This window comes from Argiope bruennichi, chromosome X1 (assembly GCF_947563725.1).
Source record: "Argiope bruennichi chromosome X1, qqArgBrue1.1, whole genome shotgun sequence".
In the NCBI taxonomy this organism is placed as follows: domain Eukaryota; kingdom Metazoa; phylum Arthropoda; class Arachnida; order Araneae; family Araneidae; genus Argiope; species Argiope bruennichi.
The window spans coordinates 127,702,822-127,728,266 of NC_079162.1; the positions used below are offsets into that span (position 1 = coordinate 127,702,822).

Below are 25,445 nucleotides of genomic sequence, written 5' to 3' on the forward strand. Positions count from 1 at the left end.
ATCTATATCTAATTTTTTCTGACATCAAAACCCCATTCGCAAAGCATGCTCCGATATGATAAAAGCATACACATTTAAGAAACTATCAGGAAGCTTCATATGTTTTATATTCATTTTCTTTTAGATAATTACAATTATATAACTTCTAGAAATAGTCATAAAATAGAGTGTTTTAAAAAAAGGAATTCTATATAAAATATTGTTTATAAAGGCATATAGGCCATTTTAGAACGTACTAAGTGTTTAAAAATTGATTATTCAAAAATAGTTACAGTAATGGCAGTTTGAACCTTAAGCATTCTATAATTATAAAAAGTACCATATCGTACAATTTAAAGGCTGATATATTGTTGTTAAAATTGCCTAGATAAAATAATTTCTTTTTAAAGTTTTCCTTGTTTTGATTCTTATATTCTTAAATTGCAATTATGACTATCATATTTTCAATTGTGATATTTTTTTTATCTTATGCTTTGTCTAATTTTTGATAAAATTTATAAATCTTGCTCATCATTTCTTATGTAATTTGGATATTTAACACATTACCTTATTAACTGCAAAACCATCTTGTTGTTAATTTCATTGACTAAATTTTTTTATTGCATATTATAACAAAATATACCAATCTAATAGAAATAAAAAAAAAAATCATATTAATATTTCAGTTTAGTTGCTTACTGAGCAATTTTCTTTTTTACAATTCAATTTTTGAAAGTTATATAGTAAGATATTCTACATCCAATGCCTCTCGCATTACACAATGGCACTCAGTCAAATATTAATGCATAGATGTTTTTATTATTCTTATAAACCGTAATTCAATAAATAGCAGACTAAAACTGCTAATTAAATACAAAATTCAGCAGACATAGCTAAGTGAATTTCTATAGGTTTCAATTTACAAATATTTTTATTCTATGTTTCAACACAGTAAGTAACGTCCCTATATTTTATGTAAATAAACATTTATCCAATACTACACAGCTGAGCATGCTCAATGGCTTCCAAGTTAACTAAGAATATATTACAAGCCTTATGTTCAGCAGCAATTCATACTTTGGTTTCCTTAAAGATTTCTAGGTAAACCTAATGAAACATAAATTAACTTTACCACTCCACAAAAAACAGCTGGTATGCCAAATATTTAAAACATTTGTTTCTATAGTGTTCACACAGCCTTATTATGTGTTAATAATTTAATCATTTTTTATGTCTGATAATATAAAATTAAAGGATTATAATATTTCTTCTCATAAAAAAGAACGGAATTTATATAAATTATAATAAAAAATGAAAATGTAACTATTTTTATTGTATTCTTTTAACACATCCTATAAGTTTATTCCCCTTCTTATACAACCCAATGACAAGTTTTTTTAAATGATATTAATAGCATATATTTTATAATAATAAATATTGTATGTATTTGCAAAATGCTTTTTTAGTTTCTTTATTTTTTTAACAAATTATTATTTTTTGCATTTCAAAAAAGTCAGAAACACAATTTCTGTAATTATCCTCAATCCAGATAATGGTGAAAAATCATGAATAAAAAAAGCTTCTTGGTTTCAAAAATCTCATTCATCACAATTTAAACCTCCTCCCTACCAAATAAAACCCTCATGGAACAACAGTTATTTAATCAATCATAATTTGATTAAATTCTAAGATAAAATTCTGTTTTAAAATTCAAATAAACAGTTTTATACATAAAACTAAATTCAATATTCCCTATTTTGCAACTTTTTTTACAATCTGCAATCCATAATCAGCAAGCCCTATTTACCTTTTGTATTTTAGTAAACCTTTAACGGAAAAGAGAAATTGTGTATCTTTCAGCTTGAAAAAGTTAAAAACTGCTCAAAAAGCAGAAACTTTCTAACAGAAAAAAATATATATAAATTCATTGAGTGATGAATTAGATACACACAATCATATAAACTTACAAAATAATGATCCATAATCATGAAGAACAATAAGAAATCAATTACTTTTCAAATTAACAGTGTTTTAATAAATTAAACAATCAATCAACTTTAAAGTAGTAAATATCTCAAAACAAGACTAATATACTTTAGGATAATAAAATATTTTAATATCAAAAAATGAGAATAAAATAGAAAAGAAACTTACATGAAAAATTTCAATTAACAATAATGAACAAAACAATATAAAAAAGTTTAATACACGAAATAGATAGATTAGTATATTAGATATCTTATTTACCTGCAAACACTGATGTAGAATTAAGTTATACTTTATACACAAGATTATTTATACAAAGACAGTTACAGAGATTAAGAAACTAAATCCCAAATTTACATTATGTCAATGAAGCGGACAATTAAAAGCTTTATACCACCCAAATTATACAAAGAAAAATTCCTCAAAATGTGGGATCAAAAAATTAATTTTTAAAAAACAATTTTGATATTGTAGAAGCTTAAAACACTGTTGTATTTTGAATGGAATGTTAATTTTTTTTTTTTTCAAAATAAGAATATCTTTGTACTGAGAAAAATACAAATATTTTAAAAATCTTTCAAGATATTACATAGAGTAGTTGCATAAACCAAGCGTTCTTTTAAAATATGATTGTATCGGAAATTTGGCAAAATAAGCATTGAAATATCAAATGAAGCAACATAATGCAGATTTCACACTTATCAAAAAAATACTGCCAATAATACATTCCATTTCTACCGCATTTTTCTAACACCTTCTTTTTCTGGTGTTAATTGATGGCACAGTTCACATAGTTATTACTCTTACAGGAAAATTATAGTAGATAAAAAACGCAACACATTCCTTTTATATATTTTGCAGATGCAGCTGACAGCATGTTTATAACACATTGCAGTACGATAAAAAGTTATATCTAAAAGTCAATTTACTTGGAAGAGGAGGTACACGAGAGAAAAACAATTTTTTCAGGTGACTTGCAGATGTAGCTGATATGACAGATGTAAAATGACACAGCTTGATGAAATCGAATTATTATATCAAAACGAGAACTTTTTTTCAGAAATTACTAATATTGTGTACCTGAGCGTTTCCTTGCATAACATCCCAAACAGGCACAAATACTCAGTATTCCTATGACTAAACCAAGAACTAATGCCAAAGCGTCACCTGCATCAAAATTTGAAGCAGAAACACCTGGTGCAAAGAGCATAACAGCAAACATAATAAGCATAAAAACTCTAAAAGTGGACATTTTGATTAAATGAAAATTTCACTGCATTCAACCTTCTAAACAACGGTTGGTGAAAAGCACCGTAATATTTAAGACAAACGAAATAATCAACTTGAACAGAAACCTCGTGAGAATGCAACGAAATCAATACTGCCAACTTTAAGAGAAAAATGTTTTATGTTACCTATTGTTTAGTTTATAAGAATCTTGAAAACGTAAAATTACTTTTGCTTTAATTTCTAAAAAAATTCTCAGAGAATTCACTTTTAATGATTCAATACTGTTTAAATTTGGTCCCGCCTCAATTTAACTTTACCATTTATCAATCACTATGCTTGAGAGGTGTCACATTCAAAATTGAAATCTGGGTATTTGAAATTGGAGGCAATTTTCGAACAGTGTTTATTAGTAGAGTGTTTGGTAAATTGTTTTTAATAATTTATGATTACGTAATATTCACAGGAATTCGACTGACGTTCGCGGAATTTTTCCTTTGAAGTCTATTTTTTGCTCAAATGTTTGTTCTCTCTTATACACTTAATTTTCTTGAAAACATCTGGAATGTTAAAAAATCAATCATAAATCTTTTTTTGTTATCTTAATTGATAATAGTTGTGAAAACCAATTTTTCCTTATTTGTTTTAATAATTACATTTGAAAATTTTATCCATTCTTGCGAAACTGACATGTGAGCTTTTGTTTACTCAGCTGATATGTGTCTCCCAGCTGATATCAACTAGATTTCTACTGACGCCTTTCAAAATATGCGTGTCTATTTTCTAAGTTTTTCTGTCACTTGTTTTCCTGCAGAATTGAGACAAATAATTTTGGATTGATATTTTACAAGAATTATGGCTAATAATAACTCATGTAAGTACTTTCCTTCATTTGAAGTAAAAAGTAATAGATTTTCCTTTTGATATTTTTTACTTATTAAGTTACTTCTATAGATATGTGAATAAAATTTGGGCTTATATCTTAAATATATTTAACTTTTATATAGATATTGAATGTCCTGTTAAACCACCAACATCTCTTCAAAGATCCCTTTTTGTTCCAAATAAATTATTAGTGGGACCTGGTCCTTCAAATTGTCCTCCAAAGGTATTAAATGCAGCTTCTAGGCAGATGCTTGGACATTTAGATGAAGACTTTTTAAAAGTAAGAGGTAAAATGTATGCTTTATAGTCTTAAAAAAATGTGTTTATAGTTAGAAAATATTTTAAAATTGTTACTTTAAATTTATTCACATAATTTACAAAGAAATTTTAAGAGTTATATGTTTGGATACTAGAAATGTTGAGTGTTTTATGTTGATTAAAGAAAGTAGTTTATAAATGATAAAAGAAATGTGTTCTGAATGCTTATACCATGTTTACAACATAATCCTACTATCACAACACCCCCCAAAATATTGTTACATTATCTTCATTATATTGTCTGATATTTAGAATACTAAACAACATAGAAATGACTATCTTGAGTTAATAGGATATATGTATCTATATATAACCTTATTAACACAAGATATTGTGTTAATAAGGCTATCTCTATGACATTGTTCAATATTCTGAATGTGGGATAATATCATAAAGATATTGTAAAATATCTTTTACTATTAGGTTGGTTATATATATATATATATATATATATATATATATATATATATATATATATATATATATATATATATATATATATATAATATTAAAAACTAGCCACCTATGATGATCAGCTGGTTCACTGGGATTAATAATAGCTAAAGTTTTCGAGTAAATCTTTTATGAAAACTACTCATAATGGTTTCTTCTGCAAAGTATTATTAAATTGTAACTTTTTATAGATATGTAATTCATACTATTTTAGAAATCTTTACCATTCTGTAATAATGTAATTTATTCTTTCTAATTTTCTGTCATCTCACCTAAAATGTGAGCTTTAAGTTGATAATGGAGTAATTATTACAATGAAAAGGTTATTTTGAAGCCAGAAGAATGAGAATATGTATCTTTATACATTCAATTGTATTAGAAGAAAGAAAAACAGTCTTTAAAAATGGATACACTTTAAAAAAAAAAAAAAATGTTGCTTATTTGTGAAGTTAAACTTAAATTGTAACCAACAAAATTTCAGAAATTTTATTAAAAGCATATTTTAAACAGAAATCTGTTCAGCATCATAAAATAAGCTATATCTTTATACCTTCATCATCAACAGGGGGCAAAAGATCCAGCATGAGATATTTGTTGAAACTATAAAAATGATTGTAAATTCATGACAACATTAAAATATATTTTTGTTAAATGAATTTAAAAATATTTTTAATATGTTAAAAATAAAATAAAAATTTTGTATAGTGGCTAAATTGGTATGAATGGAAAGATAACTGTTTGAATTTTAAAATAGTGTGGCGTTTATTTTTGTGCTATAATATTTTTGACAGTTATGTCAGAAAAAGCCAAAATTTCATCTGATTTTTGATTAATTAAAATTCTAAGTGAAATTCCAAAAAAAGAAATTTACTTCAAGGGACACATTTTCACTCCCTAAAGTATATCTTTGGCAAATTAATAGCTTAAAGCCAAAGAGTTTGTCCTTTAGAGTGCCAATATACAAAATGCGCGTTCTCCTTTATTATTAGATGAGATATATGATGACATTTTCATTATAAATAACCCTTTTTATGTTAAAGAAAAATGACTTCAAAATATTGAAGGCTCTGTTTTGTAATAAACAGTTCCTTGCTTTATAAAATAGATAAGGAAAAAGTAACATAAGAAATTTCACCTTTAAAGGGATCCTAAAAAGCAAGATCATTTCATTAATATAATTTACAATTTTTAGTTCCTCAATGGAGTATGCTAAAATCTCTCACTCCCTCTGTCTCTATTCTAAATCTCTATTTATAACTCACTGGATTGGATACATCTCATCAATGAGCATGGGAATGATAGGAATCATCTGTCTGTGTGTCAGCCAAATATTTATAGACAATTTCAATAATGATTTTGATTATTCAAAAATTATCTATTTTGGGGGGGAAAAAGTTGAAAGTTATTTAACTTTTAAGAGTTTTTGAAATATGAAAATATAACATTTATTTAGAAAACAGGAAATATATATAAAAAAATTGTTAAATTATATGGAGGTGAATATTATTACATGGCATTAGAGTTATTTTCATGAAAAATGCAATTAAAAATTCTTATTTAGAATTAGCATCCCATATATGCATCTTTAGTTCTGGATTAATTTTAATCATTTTTTTGGATAAAGGAGGAATGACATAGCATCCAAAAGCTAATAATATAAAAGGAAATAAATATGAAAGGTTTAGCAGTTATGCTTGTTGATCTGGATAATAGTTCTCTGCTGTTCTCATTTTTCCTCAAAAAGTTGCTTAGATTGTTAGAGATGTTTCTTATTAGATATAACTTTATTTTTTTGGACAACAATTTGATACAAAGTCTGCCATATATTGCAATATAAACCCTCCATATGGTTTTTAAATTTATTATTTTCAGTTTTCATAAATACTGAAAGGATTTTCTGAATTATATTTTGTATGATTTGTTTTTTCATGTCAGTTTAGTATGGTAAATGAAAAGTCTTTCTTACTAAAAAATTTATAAATAGTATTTTCCTACAAAAATGAAACGAATAAAATATCAAATGTGTTATTGCTTAATTTTCTTCCAAAAAATATAAATAATATTTATATTTATTAATTCTGATTTTGCTGAATATAAACTTGTTTAGAAATATGGGTATGCCTAATTGTCATATTCCTATAATTCTTTTACTGAAATGCCTGTTATTTTCCTTAATATATGAAAACTAATCATTCTTTATTATGCATTTTAGATAATGGATGATGTGAAAATTGGAATACAATATGCTTTCCAAACTAAAAACAGAATGACATTTGCTGTTAGTGGAACTGGACATTGTGCAATGGAAACAGCAATCTGTAACATTCTTGAGCCTGGAGAAAAATTTTTAGTCACCTCACCTGGGATTTGGGGAAATAGAGCACTGGAAATAGGATCCCGGATTGGTAATATTTTTATTTGTTACATGTCCTATATAATATCTCTGACTTTTATTAAAAAAATTTAAATAGATCTGCATTTGATTATAGTTAACATGCTTATTTTGGAAAAAGCCTTTGTATAAATATTAACAAAGATTGTCTATCTTAGGAACGGTCTATAATTTTATAAAATTTGCTTATGTAGTAAATATATACTACACTGGCCAGATTAATATGTGGTACAAATGAACTTAGGTTTTATTTCCATCTGTTTCAATCAATCTGGGCCAGATTAGAGCTTGTCCAGAATGTAGAATTATGTGTTTGGGACAGGTCAGACTTTACTATGTTTTTTTAAAAGACTGTACAGAATTTTATCATTTAATTAGGCCTGTGCAAGATTCTGCAAGTACTTTATTATATGATTTAAAAGAGTCCAGACATGCTATGATAGTTATTCTATTTCAAATTGTGACCCTTTAACTAGGTCAAATACTACTGCAAGCATTGTTCAGAGTATCAGTTATATAATAACATTGGATTTTCTAGAAAATTCTTTAAAGCCAGATAATCAAAATTATTTTTATTTTGAAGAGGCAATCATAATTTTCACAGAATGGGTTCTAAATATCTGAATCTATTGGAATAATTTATTCTAATTTTTTTTTTTTAATGAAATTTGTCATGACATAAACATAATTGTGTAAAAGCTAAGTATTCATTTCTTGAGTTATATACATAAAATATTAATTATGAATTTATAATATAAATGAATAATGAATTATTTTATAATTATATTATATTAATAATATATATATATATATATATATATATAATATATATATAATATATAATAAATAATATATATATATTATATATATAAATAATATATATATAATTATATTATATTAATTTATATTATAATTATGAAATATAATATAAATATATAAATGAATTATATATATATATATATATATATATATAATTCATTTTGGAGCTGTCTGGCCGATATGAAGAAGACACTTTTTGAAATGAATTTATTTTTCAATGTTATGACGTGCTTCGTACATGGAGAACAAAGACGGAATGCATCCGTTTGCACTAAGATACAAGAGTGAAAGTGTGAGAAAATTTGTTCCTTTAGTTCTTTTACTAAGAGATTCTTATTGGGATTTCTTTAAGATGTGTTGATTTAGGGAAGGGAATCATGGGTATCTTTGGAAAGTGTGCCATAGGCGTTAGGGATATTTATCCCTTCGCTCGGAGCTTGAGAATTGCAATAGTCATCAATTTTTTTAGAGTGCATGTTATAATTTTTACAAAGTAAAATTCAGATCAGAAAATTAAAAAAAGTTTTAGAATAAAGTGATATGGGCTAATTTAAGATAAAAATTAGGAAATTAATTTAGATTTAAATTAGATTAAGAGATATTATTACACATGTATATAATGTTATACAAGAAAATCATATAGCGAAAAGTCAGCGAATTATATGAAATAAAAGCATTTTAATGACATGAATTTTTTCAATTTCAACAGAATCCGAGTCATAAATTAAAACTGTTCATTTCATTAGGACATTGGAATTCAATAGAAGTTTTAAATAATTGTTAAAAGAATTACTCTAGTATGTATGTAAAAAACATCTTTTTAGAATAGGATTTTTTTTTCTCTCATGAAACTTATGAAAAAATATATTAGTTTTGTACAGGCATTCTGAAAATCTATCACTGAAATGTCTTCTCTTATTTCTTAATACTGCCATTTCTGGTATAAATACAAGTTACTATGTAGAGAGAAAACAATTTAGCATGAATAATTTTTTATGCAATAATAGAAATCTAGTCCGACTAATAAATATTGCAAACTGATCTTGATAACTGAAATTCATCTAGGTATATTCTAACATTTCTAAATCACAGTCTGATTTTTTTGTAAAGGTTACAATGATTTATATTATAAAGGGCAATTAGTTGATATAATAATAAACTGAGTTGTAATGGTTGATGAACTCACAAAGCATTTTAGAAGGAAAAAGAAAATCTCCTAATCTGGTATATCCTATCTATTCAGATCTCGAGTTTTGAATGGCAGAAATCTCATTAAGAAGTTGTAGGTTGTCAAACTACCAAAATCGTCATGTTGATGAAAGCTAATAGAAAAAGTGACACCAAAATGCAATGAAACTTAGTATAAGCTACTAAATCGTTAAGTCTTATATTAATCAAGCTTTTATACTCTTTTTATAGAATTTTGCATGACATAACATGATACCATTTCACAACACCTGTGATGGAACATGAATTCGTGCCCGATTTAAATTAAAAGTTTATGCCCATTCATTAGCCAAGTGCAAAAGAAATATGCTTTAATCCCAGAACTTTCAATTACTTAGTCCAGGATTTTTGAAGTTTTTCCACGAAAGATTATTGTAATTGTCTTAATCGATTGTTACAATAATCAACTCTGATTATTGTAATCAGAGTCGTCTTTTAGGTCGATTGAACCGATCACCCCAAAGTGGGCCCCACATCAGAGCACAGTCTATTCTTAGTTCAATTTTGTGGCATAATTAGGGTGGAGCAACTAGGACACGTGGATTGGGCATCATTACAATAAACAGAAAACTATTGAGAAGTCAATATTATCTATCTTCCCCTCCCCTTTATTTTAAAGTTCCTCGAACCTTTAAAAAATGATCAACCTAATCTGTGAGAAAACCAAAGAAGAGAATTCTAACCAAATCTGTGAGAAAGTAATGCATACAATAATTTTTTACTACCTAATCTTGAATCCTGGATTGATTAATCTTATAGATATTTTTTCCATTGAAATTTGTTTTTGCAATATTAAAAGAAAAATTTTCTACCTACAAATTTCACTAAAAATAAAATAATAAAAAGATCTGGCTTCATTTTTAAAAATTATAAAAATGAGTATATCAAAAAAAAAAAAAAAAAATTCTGTTCGCTTTATATTCCTTTTTCAATTCCACGTTTTTTTTAATACACTTCAAATTTAAATATGTGTTAAGGCGGAGGAGTCTACATCGTAAGTATGCCACTGAGACCACTTAAAATCCCTATGAAGAGCGGAGGGAGAAGATGGAATATAATTCATGTCTTCCAAAAATTGTGCCATATGTTAACAAATTTTTTCTTAAAACACAAAGTTATTTCTATGTACAACTAAGCGTTTTTTATATTCTTTGCTTCTGGTTCCTTTTGACTGGTTTTTTTTTTTTCTGGGCCATTTTTAAAAATTGGTTTTAATATTATTTAGTATTACTTTCATATTATAGCAACTAATAAATTGTTATATTTTCAGATGCCGTTTCTCTCACAATACTTGTATTGTAAATATTACATAGAATGAAAATTTAGTAATCTAGAAATAATAATAATTAATATTTATATAATGAAACTGCCTCCTCTAGAACGCTTATACTTTTCCGTTTAAATTAAATATCATCATCGAAATTAAAATCTTTTTTGGCATTTCAATCATTCGCAAACGCGAGCTTGTATTACTAAAATCTAAAGAGATAATTGTCCACATGGGAAGAAGTGGTTTGCATATCTAATATAATAATGTAGTTAGGGCAGAGACGCAGCAAAGATAACAGACACCAAGGGTAAAATATATTTCATTTCGAAAAATGATATAAACACATTTATTATGCTGCCGCCTGGAGTATCAATAACTCTTCTTTCTCCCCAGTCACGACGCCACTGAATTCAGGAAAGATTCAAAACATAGATATAAAATGGTTCGTAGAAACTGAGAATTTTGAGGAAAAAATAATTTGGTTAGATTGAAAACGATAGAAGCTATATCTATTTTTTTAAAAAAGGTTTAGTAATAAAATGAAGACAAAACAAATACAATTAGGCAGGTTAGAGTACCAGATGATAGCAGTTATATTTTAAGAGAAGAGTAATTACATATGCAATAAAACAAGAAATTTACTATGAGAATGAAATTTGAAAGCAGTTTTATACTCATAAACATGTTTTTAGTATGTAAGACTAATAAACATAAATCTCATAACCAGTGGGGAGTTTAATATTTTCCTTCCCTAACTGGAGCGAATTGTGAGACCTCTTTTGTAATAATCTGGTTAATTTTATTTCTCATTTCGCTTAATCGACATATTAATGCTTTCTGTAGGCTAATCCGTTATTTTATGTTAATATGTATGATTGTTATAAATAAATTTCTATGTTATAATTTATTTATTTACTATGACTCATGATTGCATTGCATCCAAATTTGTAAATTATTTTTAAACATATGCTTGTTGTTTATAAATATTGCCATAATTGAGAGAACGAAATGAACAGATAGAAAACTGTTTAAATATATTTAACAGTATTGATATTATTCTAATATTTTATAATTCATAGATTTCTATTTTTTACACATTTATTTAGTCATTTGGCTAACAACATTTTTTAAATTACCTTCCTGCTGTCCTCATCTACCCAGCGGCTCTAGGCAGCTGCCTAATCTGTTTAATCTTAAATCTGCCTCTATCCATGACATATTGTCGCATACACAAATATTTTTGAAATAACAAATAAGAGAACGAAAAGAAGTTGTATATTTTACAGCAGAAACATTTTAAACTATTTCAATGATTCATATTTACAGCACTGTGTTGAAAAAAAGTACTTAAAAGTTTTTTTTTTTTTTTTTTTTTTTAAGTATCTAGAGAACTTATATAACGGAAGCATAATATAAAATTCTATTAATTAGTACTTTTACTTTATTATCTATAAATTAAGGACAAATTGCTGTAAGCAAATGCCCATTAATATTGTTACTTCTTATATTATAATATCTTCACGATATTCAGAATATTGATTGTGGATATACTGTAAAATATTTCGTGCTAATAGGGTGTAAAGCCTGTTTAATACAAATAAGATGCGGAGCAAAAAAGATGTTTAGTCTTCCAAAGCATCTAATAAAATAAGGAAAATGCTTCCTACTGCATATTGAGAATGTATTTCTCGTCTTGAAAAGCTAATAAGGCACATATGAAGATTACTAGCCCATGTATTACAAGACGCTCAACATATCCGGGCATGCTGAATAAGATAGGCTAAAAAAAATTTTTTTTTTAAATATCGTTATACAACAGTACAGATACGAATTGATGAGAAATGGAAATAACCGGGGGGGGGGAGCTCACAATAAGTCATATAAAGTAATAAAAAATCTGTTTTCACTAATTAATTTTTTTTTTCTTTATCTGTTTATTGTAATATTGGTTGTTAAATACGTAGCCTTTTCAGAGTAACAAAATTTATTTTATCAAAATCGAGCTATAAACTTCCTATTGCACATTCCTTGCAAAGTATGCAAAAATATGGGAAATTACATTTATAGAAAATGTCTAATATTTAATCACCCTAATTCTTATGCGTGATTTGATTTATGAAATACAATAGTTCGATTTATATGCATGAGATTATTTAGGTCTTAAAAAATTCAATTTCATTTTTCAGCTTTATTGATGGTAATGCGTTTCAAAATTAAATTCATCTCATCAAAAACCAGTCATTTTTATCATTTATTGATATATGGAAGAATAATTTAATGATGAACTCCTACATTAAAGACTTTACTCCTCCCCCCCCCCATCTCTATTTTGACAAATATGTAGCGGTCGAGGGACGAAAGGTGAATAGACACCCCGTGTTCCAGTAAGTTGACGCCACGTGGACAAAATTTTGAGCCACGTTCCGACGACCTGGGGCTTTATGGAGTTGGTCATAAATCTGCCAACCGACCCATTGTTGTACAACCCCCACGTGGTTCGGAGCTTCCTGCAAATTGTCAGAAAAATGAACAGACATCAAAAAATTTCAGAAAACCACAAAAGAGGGCAAATTGTGTCACTCAAGGCGGGCACGGGTCGTCGGAACAGGGCTTAAGGAAAACACAGCGAAGGAATGAAAAAATGCCATAGTCGAGCGTTATTTACCCACTCTATGCCACTGCGAATGTCATTCGGAATACTTCAGTGGCCATAAAATTGATAAAATGTATATTGAAAGAATCTCAAAGTGTATCAAAGTAGCAAAAAGATCTTAGTAAAATGTTGTTCAGGTGATTAAGTTGTTACTAGAATGGAAAAAAAGGGGGTGCGGAATCAATTTTTGAAATCATCCATGCTCAGTTGTTGAATATTAACACCAGGAAATATTTCAGAGAGCCCAAAGCAAATGTTTAAAAACAATCAAACAATTAGTTATATTTCTGAAAACATACTCAAAATGATTATTGATGATGAATACATGACTTTTGCCATATACTGAAAATATAATGATGATCGTGAAACTGATTGATAGAAGCATCTGAGAACTGGGCATTAGACAAATTTTAACAGCAAGTCAGTCAGTCACAAAATGAGGGGGGGGGGGTCTGAAGTTTCAGTCCTTAAAATTTAGAATAATGCGACAGCAGATAATGTTGAACCTATTCGTTTTTATCTTTTACCTAGAATTTTTGTGTAAAGGCTTAAAGATAATAGCTGTCTTTAACTGGAAAATATAATTCGTACATTGATGTATTGATTTTTCTACTTCCTTGAGAAATCACATTCAACAAACTATAAAATAAATTCATTTGATATCGAAGGGCTTCACTGCATATTTGGGCCCAGGGCCTTAAAATCCAAAGGGTAGTAGTAATGTTTGAGACGTAACGACTGGAAGGCAAGAGTAGTATAGATTCCGGGCATCGTTTGAAAGAGGTGTCATGGAGACAAAATATCATTGCATTCATGTCATTTTTTCAAGTCGAATTTAGTCAAGTGCATATTTGGGCCAAGGGCCTTAAAATCCAAAGGGTATTAGTAATGTTTGAGACGTAACGACTGGAAGGCAAGAGTAGTATAGATTCCGGGCATCGTTTGAAAGAGGTGTCATGGAGACAAAATATCATTGCATTCATGTCATTTTTTCAAGTCGAATATGATGAAGGGTCGAAAAATTAATAGCATTAATTAGAAAAATATTATTTTGCCCTAGGAGCCACTTACTTTTGCTACATCAATGAGGAGTAGTATGCTGTATCCTAGTAGGTATATTGCAACCCCAGGCAATGCACATTATAATGCTTTTTCTTTTTTAAACTGGGAAATTTAGTTAAACATGTCAGTACGTTTTAAACTTAATCAACTTGTTAATCATTTACTGTGGCTAAATTGTTATATTTATTACTTTGTGAAATCATATGTCTTAATTTATTGTTTAATATGCATGTATAGAAAAAAATTAAGTAAATAATTGGTGGTAAATTTGATAAAAACTTTTTAAAAAGCTTGGATGAATTTAAGTAAAAAAAATTAAGTTATAATATTCTGGAGAAAAGAACCATATTTATTAGTTAATGATTCTCCTGCTTGTAAATAAAAAGATTTAATCGTTATGATAAATTATAAGGAAATAATAAACCTAGAATAAAAATAACTGAAAAAATTATTATTTTACATGATCAGTCAAGCGAATATAATATAATATAAATCAAATTGTTGGATAAGAATTATATCTTTTATAAATTCATTTATTTGATTATGATGGTAATAACATTTTTTAATCGACCTGCCTACAGGTACCTCCCCTCTTTAAGCTGATTACCCTTAGGCAGCTGCCTAATCGAAATTTCAGCACTGTGAATGTGCTCATAACTCCAAAATTAAAAATTGAAAAAAAAAAGGGAAGTGATGGTATTTGTCAACGATCATTATTATTTAATAACATTTTTAATGTCTATCTGTTCTTCTCCCCCTCCCATCAGCGTATCAGTCTAGACAGCTGCGTGATTAAAAATCCGCCACTGGGTAGTAGAATTTATCAGAATCATCGTGAAAATTTTGCGAAACTGAGTCCAGAAATAAGTGTATCGCTTGTAAGCCTAAGTTCTGCTATAAAGCAGATATCCAAGCATCATCTGGCAAGAAGAAAGAGTAGAAATGCCATGCAAAAAATTTTGCATGCATAATAATTGAAGTGTTTTCTTAAAAAAATTTCTTACTTTTTGCTACTTTCCGTATTTTTGATACTTACTCTTTGCTAATAAACAATATTGTAGTTTTTTAGCTTAGTTTTGCACTGTGTTACCATAAAAAATAAAAAATAATGAGGTCTGTATTTTTTAGATCTAAATGACCTTTTGCTATGCATATACATCATATTATTGTAATTAATCGTTAAGATAATTTATGAATATTACGGTGATGGTTAGAAATTAGAAATTGCATATACAGTAATTTCAAGTTTTTTTTGTTTGCTCTACAGAAAACGTGCAGCCAGAAGTTATACACCTATTCTGATAAATTAATTTTTATTATTATTAAGAAGCTAAATACTTGGCAACTTGATTTTTAACGTTTACTTCTCACCAATTCGCCATTTTCCTACTATATTATGAGATTAAAAAAAAAAAAAAAAAAAAACAGACTTTATTCTTTTCGGCTTTTCCTAATGCTGTCTTCAACGGTCCTTGTTGTAGGCCGTCTCTCTCTTGAGTCAATATTGTCCGAAGTCCTGGAATAGACTTAAGGAGTGGATGATGTACTGCAGCTCATCGCCGAAGTTTATTCATACATATTCAAACATCTTGAAATCAGAGGATAAAACTCACCATTCTAAACGGCTGATACTTTTTTTAAACCATTCACCTGTATTGGTCCTACAGTGATGACCGGCGCTGTCATTCTTACAGGCGTACAATAGAATATCTAGGACGTTTAAGATTTCATTTAAAATCACATAAATAAGATCTCTGTAGAAAAAAAAAAAAAAAAAAAATCTTGGCCTAAAATTTTTCCGAAAAAATATCCATTTTTTTTTTTTCCCCTTCTTTTTCTTAAAGTTATTGGATTGCCTGCGAATGAGTTGAAATTAGTTATACATCAAAACTATCAGTTTTCTGAAAAAGGAGTGGTTTTAAAAATTCATTAGGGATTTTTTTTTTTTTTTCGATACTTTTTCTTGAAAGTTTGTAGCAATAATCGCTTTTCTGGTTGATTCAATGTTCGTAGAATGATATTTTTCGAAGGCATTAAAAAAAACTTATAATTTGTTAAAAATAAGAAAAAAATGTTTAAAACAAAAGCGAAAATTAAACATCTGATTGTGAAATTAAAATAGAACAAACTGAATGGGCACTTGTTCCAAAAAAGGGAATGCCCATTTTTATAAATATTGCATCTCGAGTTATAAAGTTTCATTAAATAAGGTAGACAATTGTATGAAAATGCTTTAGCTTTTGTGGAGATTGCAATTAAAAAGTTAAAAAAAAATTATAGGACTCTATACTGTAAAAGTGTCAGTAAGTAAAATGTTTCTTTTACATTCATTTATGCACACACAACGTTTCACACATCTGTCTTGCAAAATTTCTTGAGGTATATTTCTTTTATCACATATAACATTTATGGGATATATTTTTTTATATATGCTATATTTTTATATGTTATTCTAAAAGATAAGTTTAGTTATTTTTCACCAAAAAAGTTTATAATCTTGCCCGTTCCCTCCGAGTTTCTCAGGCATTTTTAATTTATGAACATATTTTTAGAAACTTATTCAATTTCTGATCATTATATGCTATCATTAAAAAAGAATTCTAAATATTTTATGATCAATTAAGTACGATGACTTTAATGTCAGTTTTTCAATTTAATTTCGATATTTACAGGAGCAAAATGTTATCAGATGAATATTTCCAGTGAAGATGTTGTACAATTAAGTGATTTGAAAAAGGTAAATGAGCAATTTATTTTAAAAGAAAATAAATGATATTTGTGTGTTAAAAAATGCTAATAATAAATAATGCATATGTCTTGCAAGTTTAATCACGATTTGTAATTGAACCGAATTTGGTTCTGAAAAGTGCATAAGTATTTTATCACTTCGTGAATCGTTTCATAAAGCAAAAATGCAATTATTCTCAACAATTTCAATATTTCCCAGATTTGAAATTGAGTTTATCATATAAAATTAAAAATACTTGTCTTTTAAGAAAAGCTTTGAATGAATATTGATCACGAGATAGTTATTTTGTAGCTACTTATAAATTTTATGAAGTGGAAACTTTTGTATGGGTCATTTTCTGTAAATTATAAATTTGCTTAAAAAAATAGATCAAGATATAATTTTTCTCGGTAACCGTTATTTGAATAATTTGTATTTGAAATTTTTCTTGGAAAGGAAATTGTCATGGAAATCTTATTTTTTCTTAGATCTTTATTTTGTGAAAAGTGCCCAAATATCCTGTTGCATTTGCATCTTTAATGTGATAATTGCAATTCTTTTCGCAGAAGGTATAGAAATAGATTTGGGAATGAAATTTATTTTGTTTTTGTATACAAAAGAATAAATATTTCTTACTGATACATCTGTAGAGTCAGATTGCGTTTTATATGCATTGAATTGAACGTTTTGCCGGTTTGATTAGTTTAATGCTCCGAGTCAAACTTTTTTATTGTGAAATTTTTATAAATGCCTCCATCAAGTTTTAGATACCATTTTAAAGTATTCGTAAATATAAAATTTAAAATCCAAATATATATGATTTACAGAACATAGAATTTAAATATCATATTTTTCATGTTTTGCTTTTTTTTTCAATTTTGCATTTTTAAAAAGGATTACAGCAATCAGTAACGCGAGCCACTACAATTAAATGGAAAATATTTCATCATCCATGTTCATTTTTAAAAGGTAATTTTAAATTTAAATTTTTAAAAGGTAAAAAGTTTTTAATTTTTAAAAGGTAACCAGACTCTCCATGGACAAGTATTTCGTTTTGTTATAAACAGTCAATCGTACATAAAATATATTTATTCCCACTTTTATACAACTGGCAAGTCGTTCGAGTTATTTCAGGTGTTAAGATTAAATTAATTTCGTTTCTTAAAACGAATTATTTTATATTCTTTTATTATCAATTACCAAAAATTATCTTTTCTTTTTATTGCTAATTCTTTTCGTCTAGAAGTTTTTTTCAAGCGCTTCATTACAAGATCCACTGGTTATGTTATAGTTTTTATGTTAAATTAGACAGATTATCTCGCGTTTGCTGCGAAGAATTTGATATTAATAACTTATATAAATTTAAAACAAATGAAATGAAGACGATCAATGTTTTGTCATGCATGATTTTACTTCTTAGTTATTTTTTTTTTTTTCTTCTTGTGCAATCGTTAGACATACAAATAATTATTCAGTTTTTCTATTTGTTTTGTTTTGTTCTTTGTATACATATGACAGGAATATCAGATATTTTCAATATTCTGAGTATGCAAATGATTTTCAGCTTAGTGAATTATTTTTTAAATTTGTTTTCAAGAATTAAATGCAATAATACCAAATATCGCCAATTTGGCGCTAAATGTGCAACAAATTAATTTCTACCTCTGCGAAATGAACTCTTCCTACAGTAACCTGTTTCTATAACGCCCGCCGTAAACATAGACGATTGTCTAGCAGTGTTCTTGTCTCGGACAGACAGTAGTGGGGTGGAAGGCACTTGAGCTCCCACTCTCATACTTCCATTCCACACCAGCTGGAAGATTTGAGATCGATCGAAACGCCAGGTTATTAAACAAGGCTAAAATAAAAAAGAATATTCGAAGAAACGATTTACACAAATAATGTCAAAAGGAAATTCATTGTTTCAGGATAAATATCGACAAAATGCATTCGGATGGTTTGATAATACACGTTCTACCTAAAAAGATGCGAAAGCAGTAGACGAAATCGAAAGACTTGAATTCTTTCTGCAAGCAGGATGCCTTCTTTGACTACTGATTTATCTGCCATTTCTAGTTCTAATACGCTTCGAAATGAATTGAAAGCTATATCTTTTGACAAGAGGGCCAGGAAACAACTTACGAATGGGAACTTATGAATTAGTACTGAAAATTAATTTAAATTTTTGAAAAACTCGGATGAGACCAATAATGATCTAGCAAAATTCGTGTTGCAAGTTTCAAAATCATTCAGACTTCATTCAAACCATTCAATATGAACTTCTAAGAATTCTGTAAATAAAATTTCTTTAGATCCAAAACAAGCCTATTAGTGGTGTCTTTAAAATAAAACCTGCAGCTTCAGAATTGAAAAGTAGTTGAGGAATTGGATTGAAATAATTGATTCAAAAAAAGAATTTATGCTCTCGGAACCTTTAAAGACAGCTCCCTTTAAGTGGTAATTCCCTAGAAATATGGATATAGAGGAAATAATTAGGAAATTTAAGTTTAACATGTTAAGAAATAGAATAAATTAGCCTGAAAATTATTGAGAAAAGTCTATATTACCTCATTTATGTAATAATAATTGGAAAAACTGGGATCTAGCTAGATGTTATGCAAGATATAGCTAGAAATATCTTCCCTGATGAGTTTAATTTTGATATTACTGCCTTCATTGTTTACTTTCCCTCCTCTATCCCTCCACAATTCTATAGGTATTTCTACTGTCCGAAGCAGAATTTCAAGTCATTCTCTGAAAGACCGAATTCACTTTCATTTCCTCTGTCGCGTTCGCTTTCATCATATCTGTAATCCCAAATCTAGTTTTATTTAGATCTGACATGGGGAATAAAAATAAGTCACACTTATTTTTATTCCCCATGTTGTTTCTGGATTCCCCATGTTGCACTTGGTAGAAACATCTTGACAAACACTCAATTATGGGCCGAGGCATTGCTCTAGTCGGGGTTTGTTTTTTTATTCACCAAGCTATTTTTCACGTACTTGCTCATAAGGGCACTTGTGTAATGTTGTTAAATGACTGTTTGACTCTCAGTATCCAATCAGCATAAACAATCCCTCTCACGTCGAAAGAATTTTTCGAACTTAGTCGTATTGCGTCATCAATCTCTTCTCGACTATCTTTAAATCTTTTAAACCGCTCAAAATTTTTTTATGCGACAAGCATTCCATTTATTGTAAAAATAAATGAGTTTTAACACGAATGTCCCAAGTTTAATATTGATTTTACTTTAATACGTCGTCAGATCTAAGCGCAGTAAGTATTTTCCCTCTATGAGTCCTGTATGAACAAAACTTTATAAATGAAATTACAGCCGTCCAATATATGGGACTGAAACTAAAACAGATGATAGAGGAGGAAACACGTGACACAACCATGCATCGTTTTTTCTTGACTTGTCAATCCGCTGTAACATAAGTAATATTGGCATTTTCTCTATATAATGTATCTAAATTACAATTTTTACTTTTAATTGAAAGCTACAAAAAAAGAAAAAAAAAAAGCCAAAGCTACAATGTACTACAAATCCCCCCCCCCCCCCACACACACACATGTTGCAAGGAATTGCAAATGTAAATTCAGATGAATTGGATATGAAGAAGATCACATTATTAGCTCCTGAGAAATTTAAAAAAAAAATGCCTAAACTATTTTACATTGTTTGTAAGGAGTCCAGCCATGTAGCTTTAAGGAGAATATGCTTTGCATACTCTCCCTGACATGAATAATAACACCCCCCTACATAAAAGAATATGCACTAAAATTATAGATAGCAAAACTGTGAATGGAAGCATATCTCAACTACCCCAGATTACACAGTTATTAGTAGATAAACTGATATAAAGGATACTTTTGCCGCACAAGATAATTAAAAGAACGCCTGGGTTAGTAGAAACCTCTAATCTAGGAAAATAATCAGAATACGGATAGCAAAATATAAAAATTAATAATTTTACAATTTACGAATAAATTGATTAATTTATTCGAAGTCAAATTTGTATAGTCTTTCAGTTCCATTAAGTTTTCAACTTTCGGCTTTTCATTCAAAGTTCCAATTCTCCGAAATTTGAGGTTTTCATCGGATTTCCTCTTGCCAAGTCCCTTTACTCGAACTTTTCGGTTATCAACTCTGCACAATTCCAACTATTTCATTCTCTGACTGGGTATGAAGATGTTTTTAAGTTCATGGCAAATATTCCAAATCCATGTTTCTACAGTTTTTCCTGATTGCAGATGAACCCCTATATGGTCGGTTACTCCGTCGTCTCATTAGTATAAAAAATAAGCATGCCAGCGAATTCTTGGTGTCTCTTTGACTGGTTGCTTTCTTCGTCCCTCGCTTTTAGATTAGTGATGCCCTGAATGATGCTTGCCTTTTGTTACTACAGGTATATATCTTGAATGGTTTCCATTTTCTATTTTCTCTTTTTAATTGGGAAAAATTGAAGTTAGAAATAATTTAAAACAGAATTTGGTCATTCAAAATGCTAACAGGACCACAGCAGTTAAATTACAAAATTTAGGAGATGGCAATTGAAATATAAGAAAATGCCAAAGTTTATGAAATTTTATTTTTGTAAAGTAGGAACATAGAATGAAATATTATATTCTAGTCTCATAAACCTATTTGTTAGGGATTTGATGTTTCATTCGTTTTAAGTAATTACGGGTTGTAAAAAGTTTCCAGAAGTAAAATGAACCTTTCTGCGTCCACTGAACTAGAATGATCAGGAAGTGAAGTATTTTCCGTTTTTTTTTGGGGGGGGGATATTATTTGATAAAAAAAGTAATTACTGTTTGATGATAATCATTTCTATCCCAAATTTTGCTTTCCGATTTAAAAAATTCATAATTCGCGTATTTAGATAACAGTATTTCAAGGTAATATAGTCCTTCTCTCGATGATTTTGAATGGTAAGAAAACGCTTCATTTTGATCTTAGAAAGTCCTCACTAATCATGCTGATTCAAAACAAATGCCATAGAATGATCCAATAGCAGATAGGAATTGAATTAGTGGGACTTTAATATGTATCATCTCATTTGTCTGTTGACATTAGGTAAAAAAATGAATAAACCTGTCTTTTTGTCGCTCAAATGTAAACGAATTTCCTTTTGAATGAATTAATGATTATCACTCTCATCGATGCTGTTTCGAATAAATTTTGACCCTTCCTTCGATTTTACCCAGTTTTTGTTTATTTCTAACTCGTTCCAGTCCGTGTAGTTTGTGACATTTGTGCCATTCGTGCCATTCATTCGTCCAAACGTTCTTATTGCTATTTGATGTGACTAACCTTTGTTTTTAAACCTTTCCTTCCAGCTTTCTCTTTCCCATTTAAAAGAGATTGGAAGAGTTCAAGGTAAGCATGTATTTCAGTAATCACCTCTTAAGAAATCTCTTTTTGAGAGAAGAAAGTTATTCTTCTATAATTTAAAGCAAGCAGCCAAAAAGTAGCTGGTGCAGTATCTTCCTTGATTTTCTGTTATTAAATTTTCACGTCCAGAAGAAATTCGGGTGGCTTTACGCAAATACTTTAATTTAATGTTCCAAGGATTACGATTTAAGACTATTTTTTTAACATTGAAAAACGAGTAGGAATATTCCTGGTTATTGGTTGCTTAATCATGATTCAAATGCCTTGTCTTGATTTAGTGAAGCGATTTGAGGAATCATCTGATTGTTGTTAAAAGGTAAAATGATCATTTGACGAATAAAACATAGTTTACTATCATAAATTATACAATATTAATTAAATTCTTTATAGAAAATTCGAAATATTTCGCAGTTTCAATTTTCCATATAAATAAGTAACTGTTGTTCTTGAAATCATTTTGATGTGAATTTGTCATACAATGTATTTTTGTAGGCTATTGAAACTTTCAAACCGCACGTAGTATTTATCTGCCATGGTGACAGCAGTACTGGCACTCTTCAACCACTTCCAGATATTACTAGCTTTCTGAAAGGGTACGAGTTTCTTCTGATTTTTCGTTTGTTTTAAGAGAAGATATGCTTAATTAAAAAATCTTTTTCAACATGTAATGATATCAAACAACTGTATTAGCTTGTATTTATGAGCTTTTGCTCAATGCGAAAAGTTATTCTACGTATCCAACGTTCTTAATTAACGGCAAAAAAAAAAAAAAAAAAATACGAAGGGTATTCGGAAAGTAAATACCGTTTTGAAAAAAAAAAACAAAACAAACAACAACAAAACAAAAAAAAAAACCAGTAAAATTTTTTTCCAATTTTATTTTTACATGAAAACGCATACCTTAAACTATTTTTATGCATAGTGCTCGCCAATGTTCAAATACTTGTCACAGCGGATTACAAGATTTTCTATACCTTCTTCACAGAAACTTTCCGCCACATTTTTGGAACCCATCGGGAACACACCTTATGATAACCTAAAAGATCTGTAACAATTTCGTACAAAACAGTATGTTAAATTTGCGGAAATTCGTCTGAAATCGTCGTCATTATGAAACGTCTATTTTCATGGATTTTTTCATCAGCTTTCCTTACCAAATATTCCATCGTTGACATCAGAAGGCCGACCACTCCGAGACTCATTGTGGACATTTCTTCGACTTTCATTAAACATTCTAAATTACTTTCTCACCATTAAGTTACTCCTCATGTCTTCACTGTAAACATCTTTAACTTGACGATAGATTTCAGCCGGTTTCACGGACCTTGCGTTCAGAAATCGAATGGCAGCACGAATCTCACAGTAGGCGGGATCAGTAACTGTCCGAAACATTTTTAATGTGTATAGGAAATTGAAAACACAACCAAAGCAATCAAAATGCCGTCAGTTCAGACCGCAGTTTTGCGGCGGCAGTGCTGTGAAACGGTACTTAACTTTCCGAATACGCCTCATGCATAACTGGTATTTTAAGAATTTTTTAATGTATTCGTATATGTATGGATTTATGAATATTTAATGTAAGATGTATTTCAGTTTGAGAAATTATTTTAAATTCTTGCATTACTATTCCAAGTAAGAATTAAATTAATAATTTGAGAACTTAATATTTTGCTTCAAAGTAAAAAAAAAAAAATGAATGCAACTATTCAAAGTAGTCTGATTTTAATCGGTCATTAAATTATAATTTTTTCAGATTGAATTGCATTATCATTGTTGATAGCGTTGCATCATTAGGAGCTGCTCCCCTCTTCATGGATAAATGGGGTTTGTTCATTATATTATTTACACTACTGCATTACATTGATTAAACATATATTGAAGTATTTCGCTATAACTTTTGCGAATTTATAGATATTGACATTTTGTACAGTGGCTCTCAGAAGATTTTAAATGCCCCACCTGGACTGTCACCCATCAGTTTCAGTCCAAAAGCTGTGTAAGTGTTGTTTATTAAATGATTTCTGTTTTAACATGGTAATGTCTATAGGTTAGATACATCTGTAAATCGGGTGTTACAAAAATCATTCAAAAGGCTGTTCAAGATATACGAAGTTTGTTAAATAATTACTTGTCGGATAGTAAATATTCGCTAAGAAAGGTTTTTCCAAATTTTAATTAGATTCTTAAAAAAACTAATCGAAATTTTAGCGTTTTTCGGCAATAACTTTAGAGCATATCATTGCAGAATTATTAGTTTTTATGACATTTTAAAATTTAAAATAATAGATTTTGTACCAATTTATTTCCGTGCAGTATTTTCTTTAATCAAATTTTAAAAAGTAGTGTAAAACAATTTTGTAACCATGCTATTCCTCTACGTAACTGCGTGCAGTAAAATATCAAGGTTGTGAACAGTCAGTGTTGATATTTTAGTAGCTCTCATGCTAATAAGCAAAAATGAATGTTAAATTTTTCAATTTATTACTAGCTAATGCTTTAACATATTTCAAAGCCTTGATAATTTTCTTAGGTTGTCTTTCTTATTAAATTGCGGGATATAAAATTTGTTAATCACAATGGCTGCTGCGATCAAGACAGTATGATATTGTATAAGTCGATAGTATAAGGAATCTTCCTTTCATGCTTGCAATTTGCAAATTCTGAAGCATTTTAGGAGAGATTTCAATTTCTGGTAAAATTCATTCTATAGAATTAGAACAAAAGAAAACAATGCACTGAGATTATTTCATGCGCAATAAAACATCCTTTTCCATGTTAATTAATGTGACATTTTTCTTTACTGTGGTCTCTAATGAATGTACTGTCATCGGCTCGCCTTCACCAGTTCACTGCTTTCGAAGGTCTCTGTCTACAAATCGAATTGCTGTGAGGGTTCTTGCCTTCTGATAATATTTTGACATTTTTTTAAATAATAAAACTGAAAAATTGGCAAAGTGAAATGGTATATTTAATTTTAAACAAAATTTGTGTTTCTGCTCTGTATTGTTATCACATTGTTCTTTACAAATACGTAAAATTAAAAGG

General features: G+C 28.7%; 1 protein-coding gene across 3 annotated transcripts in view; it reads left to right on the forward strand.

Annotated features, from left to right (window-relative positions):
* The first annotated feature begins 3,840 nt into the window (after positions 1-3,840).
* LOC129958272 (alanine--glyoxylate aminotransferase-like) overlaps positions 3,841-25,445 on the forward strand; it is a 36,688-nt gene continuing 15,083 nt past the window's right edge. The window contains exons 1-7 of one of the 3 annotated variants that reach the window (XM_056070604.1): positions 3,841-4,066; positions 4,200-4,357; positions 7,061-7,253; positions 16,944-17,008; positions 22,893-22,993; positions 24,154-24,224; positions 24,312-24,396. In XM_056070604.1, coding sequence (XP_055926579.1) covers positions 4,048-4,066; positions 4,200-4,357; positions 7,061-7,253; positions 16,944-17,008; positions 22,893-22,993; positions 24,154-24,224; positions 24,312-24,396 — 692 coding nt within the window. In that variant the 5' untranslated portion in view covers positions 3,841-4,047. Of the gene's footprint in view, positions 4,067-4,199; positions 4,365-7,060; positions 7,254-16,943; positions 17,009-22,892; positions 22,994-24,153; positions 24,225-24,311; positions 24,397-25,445 lie in introns of those variants that run through there. The other 2 variants (XM_056070605.1, XM_056070606.1) reach the window with 2 other exon arrangements.